General features: G+C 36.2%; 1 protein-coding gene across 2 annotated transcripts in view; it reads right to left on the bottom strand.

Annotated features, from left to right (window-relative positions):
* Positions 1-13008, bottom strand: part of usp12a (ubiquitin specific peptidase 12a) — a 97668-nt gene that overhangs the window by 66566 nt on the left and 18094 nt on the right. Inside the window, exon 1 of one of the 2 annotated variants that reach the window (XM_039745487.1) lies at positions 1196-1251. The exons of the other annotated variant lie outside the window; for it this stretch is intronic. Coding sequence (XP_039601421.1) covers positions 1196-1198 — 3 coding nt within the window. The 5' untranslated portion in view covers positions 1199-1251. Of the gene's footprint in view, positions 1-1195; positions 1252-13008 lie in introns of those variants that run through there. 2 annotated transcript variants of the gene reach the window in all.

Consider the following 13008-nt stretch of genomic DNA (forward strand, 5'->3'; position numbering starts at 1 on the left):
TTTTAAGTATAAGAAATTCAGTATTTGATAACATCAGTAATACTAAATACTGCAAAACATGCAGAGAAAAAGTCTACTTACTCCATAATTAAGTGTAAGGAAATATGCTCACATGCCCCCAGCTTAGTCACTCACTATGATTATAATTGCTGCTTATGCACACTGCAGACCAGTGTTAGGAAAAAAAAGTATGCAATGGTTGTCTCCATGCAAGGAAAATACAGCACAATTAAACAGCAGAGGAAAAGGTAGAAGATGTACACAGTCAAAGGTTGAAAGGTAAAATTATACACTGAAGCTAGCATTTCAGATAATCAGATTATTTAGCAATCTGTCCAACGCCTAACTATCAGCACATGCTCCCAACCCTGTCCAACTTGCACTTGCCTTTTGTCTCTTGCAGCACAGAGAAAAGAATAATCTCTATATGCTTCTGTTATACCATTGGTGGTTATTACCTATAAATTGGACAAAATGCACACTAAATATTTATTTCAATGAAGGTTACAAATTAAGTATTTAAATCCCAAGCAAAGACAAAACAGGAATGGTTATGTACGGCTTCATCTATTGAAAAAGCAACAGCTCTGAAATCTAAATTACTACCTAAATCATAGCTTTCTGGCTTTAGCTTTGCAATATGAATGACAGTTTACTCAGGCTTCTTAAAACATTTACTGGAAATGATTGCAAGGCATGGTTACTTGCCACTAACCTCTAAATGCAAGCTTACTAAGTTTAGACTGCTACTATTACTTTTTCAAAGCAGCCTCTTCAAACAACTGCTCAGTGCAAACGTGAAGTACTTGACGGAGACATTCTCATGTTCAACCAAAGCAGAAGTTCAAAAAAAAAGATATTATGAAGATACTATGGATGTTTTCAGAGTGTAATATTAACACTAGTTTTAGGAACCATACAAATACAGTATTCACAATATTGAACATGTACAGCTTTTTTTGCTAAATATAAAAGAAAACAAATATCAAAAATGGGAGAAGCGGTATATACATAAATTTCTTCTGATTGCCTCAGCCCATAATTCAAAAATTCAAATTTTAAAGATGCCCTGACTGACCTATCACATGAGGGTGGCAGCTGACTACACACTAAATTTAACTTAGCAGCTGAGTATATAAAAATGAACTCAGCAAGACTGTACTGCTAGGGCATGGATAACCATGAAAAAACTTACCATAGGTTTTAACGGGAGTGTCAAAGCAAGTCTGAAATGCTGACGGAAGCTGTAAACTCCTCTAAAGAAGAATCAATAATAAAGAATTACAGACCATGCATTAATGATTTTAGAATAATATAAAAACACAAAAAGTAACCACACCTAAGAAATGGTAGTACATAAATATGAATAAAAATTAATTTTGCATCCATGAAAGAATGAAAAATTATCAAATAAAAAACAAAATGAATGAATAATATGTAACAAAAGATAACACAGTACATTAAAAAAAGGAAAAAATAACTGAAGTTCATTTTGTAATTTCTTCATAGTGACAAAAACCTCTCAACCAACAGAATGTGATGGCATGAAGTTAATTATAATTTCTGTACTATGAGATTTACAAATATGTTCAATTTAAACATCATATATAAGGGCATGTTTTTGTGCACAACTATTTATTCAACAGAAAAAAAACAAATACATAAAGAAACAAGGTATAAAAAAATTGCAAGATAAACCACTCCCCTTCTTCATGGGATTAGTCATTGGAGGAACAAATATTGAGACAAAATGACAAAAATTTAGCAAACAACTAAATGGAGCCTCTGTGACAACTCAAAAAAAGGACAACTATTCAGACAGACTGAATAAGAAAATGAAACAAGGAAAATGAGCTCCCACCATAAACTTATACAACCTTATCATTCAATAAGCATACACATTGTTAATAATATAAATTAGTACTGTCACTGTTGACTGTTTAATAAACTGAGTAATATACAGAGTAATCTATTAAAAACATGAATGTTAATGTAACTAAGCAAAATATTAAGTGTCTTATTTTTAAGGCCTCCAAAATATTTTATTGGAAAAATGATAAATTAGAAAACCTTAAAATGGCTTCATGAAAAACAAATTGTATACACTCGCTAGGAATTTTAGGATCTGCTGCTAGTCCACAGCGCTCGGGTATACTTTAACAGCGGCTATACCCGACAGTTATTTATGGTAACAAAACTACACTAAGTACCAAGACTGTTCAGCATAGGACCATCCCGAGCTCATAGCAAACTGTAACTGACCCAAAATATATACTTACATTCTGCATGAAAACATGAGATTAAAATTTTTTCTTGGCTATCTCCACAAACAAGGAATAAGTAACATTTACAATGATATTCTTTTGGATGAAGTATTACTTTAAATTACAGAAACTGCAGAAAATGTTTAAATTAATATGGGGTAAAGGAAAGCTCAATTAAATCATAAACACTGCAAAAATCCAAGAGACTCAATTAGTAGTTGATGCCTACTAGATAACAATGGAGTTAACAATTAAGGCACGTCAGCCACAATAATACTTTACATAAAGAAAAAACTGCCAAAAGAGACACTTCCTTTTTTTTAAGTAACGGTATTACGATCATATTCAAAGTATGAAAAGTATTAAAGCCCGTCATATTCCAACAGTGCTGGGGAATGTTACTTTTAAAAGTAACTTTGCTACATTAAAAGTTAGCTTAGCTACTTAAAAGTTACGATAGGCAAGTATTTAAACTGTATTCACATACTATAGGAAAACTGTGTAGAGGATATTAATAAGGCTATTAGCATTATGCAATCTAAAAACATCCTGTTGGAAGTCTGCAATAAAAAATAGTAGATGAAAAAAGATAAATGAAACATTTGAGAACCATCAAGAGGCTGTATTTTTGTCCTTATCATTAGCCTCAATGCATTCGAGAATAACATTTAACAAATTTGTTCAAGTTTATTTAGTCATTTAATCTTCAAAAATTAAATACAGATAGAAATATCTAAAGACAGCAGATATCCACAGCAACAGAGGTCATCATTTCAGATGCCTCTGCACTGCCAATGTGCTGTTGTGGTAGTATGTATATATGCATATATATATGTATTTTGATTTTTGATTGTTTGCTTTTCTCTGCCTCTCTCACTCTCTCCGACATTCTCTGCTCCTGACGGAGGGGGTGTGAGCAGAGGGGCTGTTTGCACAGAGGCTGTTTGCTTACAAGATACGGACGCTCCTCTAAAAAATGCAAAATTGCAACCACATTTAATTTTCCTCTACATTCTTTTTCTCCTCAGACGTTCTTCTTCATTGGTAGGAGTGTGTGCAGTCTCGACAAACAATTACAAACGGTACTGCCCCCAGATGTTCATTTAGTGCATTGCAGTTACAAAAACCAATGCAGTTCTTTGTGATTGGAGCCTCTATTAAGGTTCTGTTTATGACGCGTCGACAATAAAATAAATCAAGGCTAGGCTATTTTTTGTAGACAACATTGTCGATTACGCCAACTAATCGTTGCAGTCCTAACTCTATGTATATTATTTATAACAAAGGAAGAACAAACTTTGCATAGAAAAAAGCATTATACATAAAGAAACATCTCAAAACCCAAATCCAAATTGACAACTCAAAGTTACAATGCAAAACAAACAAGTCAAAACAATCAACATAAAAATGTAGAATGTACCTATGAATTAATTTAGTACCCACTTAATTATTCCACGTGTCTTACAACAAAACATTACAAAGCCAACAAAGAAATAACAGGTGCCAAGAAACCAGACCCAAAGGATACAGAGTAAAACATCTCTAAAACATAAATAAAAAAGAAAAAACAAACAAACAATCAGAAAATCGATGCATTTTATTACTACAAACCATAACGTTTCAGACCTTAGGTTTATCATTCTTGAAACAGTAAAACCATACCTCCGATCGGGGCAACATCCACAACTTATTGTTACACAGGGAAGCACAATGGATATTTCAACTAAAAACTTTACATCTGCTTACTCTGTTTTTGTGAAGTAACTACACTTCACAAAGTGAGAATTCTGTGCAGTGTGTAAGCCATCATACTGTCATATTCTTTTTCCTTTTTTTTTTTTCCCCAAAATTGTATGATCAATTAGGGGGCAAACTGCTTTACTGGCAATTGTATTATGAAACCGAGTTTGTATTTTTGTTTAGCAGATGAATTGAGCTTCCTAATTACTGTAAGGTAGTCTGTTCTGAATGATTAAGTTACGGTGTTATCTTTTTGAGTGTTCTGTTGCTTTAAGGAATGGGTTTAATTATATGTAGAGTTTAAAAAACATAAGTTAGTATAACCATAACTATTGTACAAGATTAACTAATGTCTATATGAGGTTTATCAGGGTTGTCTTTAGTTACATATTACAAGCATTCATTCACATTTTTAAACACAGTATATGTCAGTGTTTGGTACAGTATACAGGAGAAATGCCAAAGTTTCTTTGCGTGTATTTGCTCATAAATTAAAATTATTTTATTATAGGTTCTGTTAATTGTTACATTTGTCTTGTAATTCTGTTTCAAAACTGTTTTAACTTGAGCTGTCAAAAGCACATATATAGATATAGATACAGTATGTATGTGTATGTATAGATTGATAGATAGATTAAACAAAAGAAGACCATAACTATTCATTAAATGAAAAAAATACACATCATATAATAACTGTAGAAAATCAGAACAATTATAAACCTATTTGTAAGAGGGGAAAAACAAACACACACACACACACCACAACCCCTATGTGATTTGCAACTGATAAATCAGAGGAAAAGCTTCTTTGACAATGTGGAAGCAAGTTTTGCATTCATCAGCTCCCGCCAGCCACAATTAAGACTTCCAGAGATAGCCTATAGACAGGGAATAGCACAGAGAAGGCCACATTTGCAATCTATCAAAATAATGTTGCTTTTGTGTAGAATGCCATGACAGATTGGTCCCAAAAGGCTTAAATGGATGTTATGGAGAAAAACAGCTAGGCAGACAGACTACCTAAAAAGGAAACTAAAAGGAAAGCTTTAGCGATTATAAGGCTCCTAAGATTTTACCACTTTATTGGATTAAACACAATATTATGGGCCACATATCAAAATAGACCTTATGCAGCTCTCTATTTCGGAAAATTGCACTGCTAATACAAAATATATCTGGTTGTAATTTTTTGTCCAAATAATAAAGGATAAATAAATAACGCATTTTATTTATATGGTGCCCATCCCATGCTCAATTACGTTTATAATAATGGGGTCGAAGGAGCGAGCTTCAATTTTTTTTTTTTTTTTATTAAATTCAAAACTGCATTGATAAAAGGCATTAGGTATCTAAACAACACACTTCCCTTTAAACACTGTAAAATTAACCTAACAATTCTTCCAAGTGTATTGGATCACACCAATATTTAATTTAAAAATGACAAGTATGTGGATGCAAAAAGTAAAGTCAGATTTCAAACCAATATCATATTCTGAATTTTAAAATATTGCACTATGGCAAAAAATAAAATACCATTTCTCTAAGAACTTAAGTAAATAATAAGATGTAATATGATATCCACAGATGAGGAATAAAACATATATAAATGAAAGATTTTAACCAGGGTTGTGGAGTCATTGACTTCAGCTTTCAGAAAAAAGTTTTGAAGTGTAATTTTATAGGAGATATTATTCTAATTGATTGGTAATTATTAATTTATACTAGGGCTGCAAATCAATAAAAAAATAACTACTTAATCTCATAAATGCATATAATTAATCACAATTAATTGTATCTAATATTAAAACGTGAAATTATAAAAATTAATACCTAACTCACGAAGCAAACACACGCTTAATTACAAAATGAATGTATAATCAAAACTAAGGAATTAAAAAAAATGAATGGCATAGTTTACACTTAAACAATGACCATAAACCTGAACTTAATAAAACACTGCTTGAGCAAGTACAACTTCAATTTGAATATCTTCCTAAAAAGCAACTTGCAAAGGCGGCAATAAGAGAACAAAGCCAATGAATTAATTCTCAAATTGGCATAGCATATGAGACACAGATGTTAAAATTAAACAATCAAAATGACCGTTGGTTTTGAATGCACTACTGAAAACTGATTTAATTAAAAGAATAAGCATTTCTTAAATGAGCATACATTAAAACTAGTGTTAAAACTCTATAAATACTATCTTCAATAGGCTATATTCAAACTCTCTTCTGGATTCCATGTCAGCCAGCTGCTGCACTTATCAAAACAGACCTGCTATGTCATTTTTCATCCGACTGCTTCAAGATGTTCCTAGACTTACAGTAAACAATGCAAGTTGCATTATTCAAAACACTGTCCCAAATGTCAAAAGCTTAAAAGAAGGAATTACTGTATGGGCTTCCAGCTACATTCACAATTGCAAAGGTATCTACTATGAACTTACATGGGACAAATATGTGATTAAATTGGGCTTATTTTAAATAAAAATAAAAAAAAAAAAACAGAATTTAAATAATTAGTCATTAAACTTTATTCAAGGACAGTTGAATATATATGTAAAAAGGAAGAGGAGAAAAAGGTTCATTTTTATTTCTGAATATTTTGAAGTAAACATTCGCCAGCATTTTACAACAACACACTTTCTGTGCTACACTTTGTACCCAGAGTGCTACAGAGAGATTAGAGAGTGCGAGCGAGCGAGCAAGCGCAGAGAGAGAGAGCGAGCGAGCGAGCATGTGCTGCTGACAGGGAGGAGAGGGGGTGATGTGTGTGTGTGTGTGTGTGTGTGTGTGTGTGTGTGTGTGTGTGTGCGCTACAGAGAGAGAGAGAGAGCGCGAGCGAGCCTGCTCGTATAGCTGAGCAGGGAGCCTGGGCGTTAGGTGTCAGTGTTATTCAATGTTTTTACATTAGTTTACTATTACACTGTGCATTCTATGGTGTAATTAACTATATTTGTGCTTAATCTTTACATATATTTACATACAGTTTGTATGGTCTGGAAAGGATTAATTGTATTTACATACAATCCTGTGGGGGAAATTGCTTCGGTTCACGACCAAAGTTCTGGAACAAATTATGGCCGTAAACCGAGGTTCCACTGTACCAAGGCAAACAGCTACCAAGTACAGCATTGAATCAAATGATTTCTGTGGAAACAAATGCATTCAAATATGAAAACTGTAATGTTAGCATTTACCCATCGCCCTTGTGGTGGGTACAGCAACACGATATCAGTGCATGCTCCCAACCTCTCTCTTATTTGGTGACTACTACATAAGGAAAGGTGAGCATTTTCAATATGTAACAAAAAGAATGTCATATCAACAGCATGGAAAATAGGCAACAATTTCCGGTTGAGCTACAAAACTACCATCACTGAAATCGATAGCCTCCACATACACAAGTTGTAAAGGAATAATAATCTAGTGTAAATACTAGAAGCAGAAATATACAGGCCACACCACTAGATGTAAATCTGTTATTTGCCCTAAAACAGAAAGAAATGATCATAATTTGCTATAAAATACATAGATGAGTAAGCAGCGTTCTGGGATAAAGTATTACAGAGAGGTGAGACCCACTGCTGATATATTTAGCTAGGTGACAAAGTTGGGGAGAGGGAGAAAGAGAGAGAAAAAAAGCATCAGGTGGCTCACTCACTAATTACCTAGAACAATAAAACATTTTAATAAAAGGACAAGTCTCTATGTATCTGTGGGTCTATCTGGTTACTATGTTTCTAATATATCTCATTTGGATTTACAAAAGCAGTACTAATTTATGCAATGTGCCATTTGTTAGAATGAAAAATGCAATGCATTCAATTACTACATTCATCACAATAGGTACTGCACTGCAAACATTAACACCGAGGTCTATGTTGATTACTCAGATTTCAACCCATCTTAAACAGACAGCACAGCCATCCATCCATTACCCAACCCACTATATCCCCAACTACAGAGTCACGGGGGCAGGAAACAAACCTCGGGCAAGGTGCCAGCCCACCGCAGGGTGCACGCACGCACGCATGCACGCACCACACACACACACACACACACACACACACACACACTAGGGACAATTTAGAACAGCACAGTCAGTAACTTTAGAAATGTACAAAAATGTCAAAAAGCCTAAAACCTTGTGTTTTTTCTGTACTATGGAGTTCTGGCTAAAGATTCAGAACCAGCTGCCAACACAACCAAGACATTCTGGCACTAGACAAAGAATCTCCAAATCATGATCATATCAGGTATGTGTTTTACTTGCAGTGGCAGTGAAGTCAGACACCCTCCAAAAACAGTGCTGAAAGATTTAAAATGGTACCTCACACACAATGGAAAAAACGTTTACTGATAGCAATGAGATGCAAGAATAGCATTGAGTGTGTAGAATCTACATTCAAGGTTTTTTTTTTTTTTTGCTATTTTACCTTTACACTACATTTGTCCAAATACTTACAAATCCTGAAACTGAAGGGTAACTAAGAAAACATGGTATTATTCTAAAATGTTAAATTATACTGTATATGTTTAGAAACACACAAACATTATATAGCAAAAGAGCAACTTTAAGTATAGTGTGCTATTACTTGACAATGCAAGTTTCTTTACTTATGTGTTACCAAATGGTACATAGTCAGCCCACATCCTGGTGGCACCCAATATGCAAGCAATTTCCTTTTTTAGGCCACAGCATGTCATCAAGTATGAAACAAAAAAAATGTTAAGAGCTTTTGTCACAGTAAACTATACATTTCTTGGGGACAGCTTGGCTGACAAACCAACATTATAGGGACTCCCTTGCTTTCCTCAGATGCATCTCCTAGCTCAGCCCATTATTCCCTGAAAGTCAGTTCCCACTCAGAGCACTGAAATGGCCTCCCGGGATACACAGGTTATATAAAAAAAAAAAAAAGTGTAAAGTCCACTCTTCATTTTCAATTTGAATGTTACTGAATTTGGGATTCAGCTTTGTTTAGAGACTTGATTTCAGCTAACAAGGTGTATAAAGAAATTCGCAAAGAAAGACAGAGGACTGCAGTAAAGCTTTTGTATAGATCTGTGTTTTTTTAAATAAGGAAATTATAAAGAATTTTTACTTTTACATATTTTTTGTAAAAAGTGTAAAACAATTTCTTTCTGTTCCTCCAGAAACAATTATTAAAAGTTACCACTAAATAATATAGTTTAAACAGAAAGGACTGGCTTAAAATGACTCAAGAAAGAAAACACACATACATTTTGTAGTACCCTTATGCACCATTTCATACTATGAAGGTTCAGCGATTCAAGCAAGGCATTAAGAGTAAATTAAAGAAATGATGGCTAAGAATTCAACTATAAAAGAAAAGGAAACAAAAAACTGTGGAAAATTATTCTTAGAAGAAAAATAAAAAGAAATGCCAAGTTTCAGCAGCTAAACCTACATTAGGTATGTTACAACTGTGACAAAATGAAATCAAAATAAAGCAGCTCTTTTCTTGTGCGATTAATCTAGCATCACACTAATAAGAACTCATTGTTCTCACTCTAACACCTCTTTCAGGGAGGTGTGGTCTTGATTTTCCAGTAACTGGTTAAAAAAATAAAAAAAATAGGAACCATTCCTTAGAGGTATCAATTATTATTCTTTTTCTAATGTTGTGCAGTTACTTATTTCAAATTCCATTGTGGATACACATCATCCAAAGAGGATGTAATCAGAGCTATCAGATCGAACATCAGTATTTAAATATAATTTGAATCTATTAAAAAACCAAACAAAAACACTTTTTCTGTGAAACATTATGTTTCAGTACAAGTAGAATGGTGATTTTTTTTTTACCTTGCACTAATTTTAGCATCTTGTTACTGCAGACATTATGCGGTATTGTGCTATTTTACAGTTTTTTTTTTGTTTTTTTTTTTGTATATATTACTTTCAAGATTAGCCTACACATTTTGAATAGTTAGCTTGCATCATAATCAGCAAAACAGATAGTTTTCTGCTTCCTAAAACACACCCCTTCACAGAACATTTTGGTATAGATTTTTATACCCCACTGCTCTGCTTTGATTTACAGTTGTATTAAGTGCTTGTTTTTAGATACTTCTCTGGCACTCTGAAATTATCATGCTCCTGAACATATTGTGGTCTTGAAGCAACAATGCCCGACTTAATAGTTCTACCATAAAACAGCATTAAGCATTCATCACAGTAAAAAAAAAAGTTGGTTTAGATGTACTTTCACACACTGTCTTTGTCTTAGCTGCCAGTTCAAATGCAGTTTTACAATAAATTCAAATTTTATTATTCAAAAGTAAACACTGACATTTAAATCTGAAAAATAATCACAAGTAGGGCAGAGCTTCAAACTAAAATCACAATAGCAAACAAAAAGCCGCAAAGGCAGTTTTAAAATGAACTGAAAAGAAAACCATTGCTTGGAAAAACCAAACCATTGCTTGGATCGAGTAATAATAGCAACAATGTGAACTGGTCATCAGACATTGACACGGCAGTGGACACCTGACATATCTTTTCTATTGTATTTATGTTAATATTTTGGTTTATACATGTTTCTGTTACACATACCAACATTTTTTCTTATTGAAATAAATTCAACATATTTGGTTCATTTATTCTGGGGTAAAAACAACACAAGGAGGCTACTGCTTGAAAAAGTACAAAAGAAAAAAAAAAGATATGTAAATGTAAATAAATAATTTAGCACCAAGAATTTTTAGTTTTGAATATATCTGACCCGTAATTTTCACCAATTCTACACCTTTAGTCACTCAAACTAATGAGACATAATGAAAAAAAATGATGGTCACCTGTATTACAAAGTTTGACTGCTTGCTCCCATCCACAGCATTCATCTAGCTGTAAAGTACTGTATCAAGCAGGGTCTTAAACACCTTAACTGCTGTTTTTTTAAGACTGCTGAATTTTAACAACTAAATATAACCTACACTTCTTGTGCTTTACTTTTAAATTTTGTTCTGTATTGCATGTGAACCTAGCAGTTTCTGCATGACTCGAGACATTAAATTATGATTAAAATAAATAAAATATCCAATTTATAAAACAAGTTTCATCTAGCATATTTATACTTCTAAATGCTACTACCCAATTGGGCATCAAAGAACCAAAATCAATAATCACATTGATCCAATTCAAATTCTAAGTGCAAGATGAAATTGAAATTACATTTTATTCTGTCTGACTCACATATTGTTTGCCACACTGCAGATAAGTTGATTCAACAGTTTTGGTCATACTGCACAGCCCCATGTAAGCTTGTACATTTTATTTAAGGCTACAACGCTAAGGTTCCTCCAACTGTAAATCAGATTAAGTGAGTTCATAACAATAAGTGAGTTTTTCATTATTTCACTATTTCTCCTCTTCTACATTTGATTTTTTTTAAACTGGGAAGGCATTGACAATATGTTTAAAGGGAATTGAAAGTTATAGAATTATGCTAACCTCCCCATGGGCTCACCACCTATGGGAGGGGCCAAGGAGGTTGGGTGCAGTGTGAGTTGGGTGGTGGCCGAAGGCGGGGACCTTGGCGGTCTGATCCTCGGCTACAGAAACTGGCTCTTGGGACGGAATGTCACCTCTGAAGGGGAAGGAGCCTGAGCTAGTGCGCAGGTGAGAGGTTCCGGCTAGATATAGTCGGACTCACCTCGACGCACAGCTTGGACTCTGGAACCAATCTCCTTGAGAGGGGCTGGACTCTCTACCACTCTGGAGTTGCCCCCGGTGAGAGGCGCCGAGCAGGTGTGGGCATACTTATTGCCCCCCGACTTGGAGCCTGTGCATTGGGGTTTACCCCGTGGACGAGAGGGTGGCCTCCTCCGCCTCGGGTGGGGAAGGGTCCTGACTGTTGTTTGTGCATATGCGCCAACAGCAGTTTGGAGTATCCACCCTTTTGGAGTCTCTGAGGGGTTGCTAGAGGGCATACCTTCTGGGATTCCCTCGCTTTGCTGGGAGACTTCAATGCTCACGGGCAATGACAGTGAGACCTGGAAGGGCGTGATTGGGAGGAATGCCCCCCCCCCCCGATCTGAACCCGAGCGGTGTTTTGTTATTGACTTCTGTGCTCGTCATGGATTGTCCATAACGAACACCATGTTCAAGCATAAGGGTGTTTATATGTGCACTTGGCACCAGGACACCCTAGGCCTCAGGTCGATGATCGACTTTGTGGTCGTGTCGCCGGACTTGCGCCATATGTCTTGGACACGCGGGTGAAGAGAGGGGCGGAGCTGTCAACTGATCACCACCTGGTGGTGAGTTGGCTTCGATGGTGGGGGAAGATGCCGGTCAGACCTGGTAGGCCCAAACGTGTTGTGAGGGTCTGCTGGGAACGGCTGGCAGAGTCCCCTGTCAGAAGTAGCTTCAACTCCCACCTCCGCAGAACTTCAACCACGCCCCGAGGGAGGTGGGGACATTGAGTCCAATGGGCCATGTTCCGTGCCTCTATTGTTGAGGCGGCTGACCGGAGCTGTGGCCGCAAGGTGGTCGGTGCCTGTCGTGGCGGCAATCCCCAACCCGCTGGTGGACACCGCGTGAGGGATGCCCAAGCTGAAGAAGGAGTCCTATAGGACTTTTTGTCCTGTGGGTCTCTGGAGGCAGCTGATAGGTACCGCAGGCCAAGCGAACGCTGCTTCGTTGTTGCTGAGGCAAAACTCGGGCATGGGAGGAGTTTGAGAGGCCATGGAGAACACTTTCGGACGGCTTCGAGGAGATTCTGGTCCACCGTCCGCGCCTCAGGAGGGGAAGCAGTGCAGTGTCAACACCGTATATGGTGGGATGGTGCGCTGCTGACCTCACTGACGTTGTGGGTCGGTGGGAGGAGTACTTCAAGACCTCCTCAATCCCACTAACATGCCTTCCACGAGGAAGCAGAGCCTGGGGACTCTGAGGTGGGCTCTCCCATCTCTGGGACTGAAGTCACCGAGGTGGTCAAAAACTCCTTGGTGGCAGGGCCCCGGGTGGATGA

This window comes from Polypterus senegalus, chromosome 2, assembly GCF_016835505.1.
Source record: "Polypterus senegalus isolate Bchr_013 chromosome 2, ASM1683550v1, whole genome shotgun sequence".
Taxonomy (NCBI): Eukaryota; Metazoa; Chordata; class Cladistia; order Polypteriformes; family Polypteridae; genus Polypterus; species Polypterus senegalus.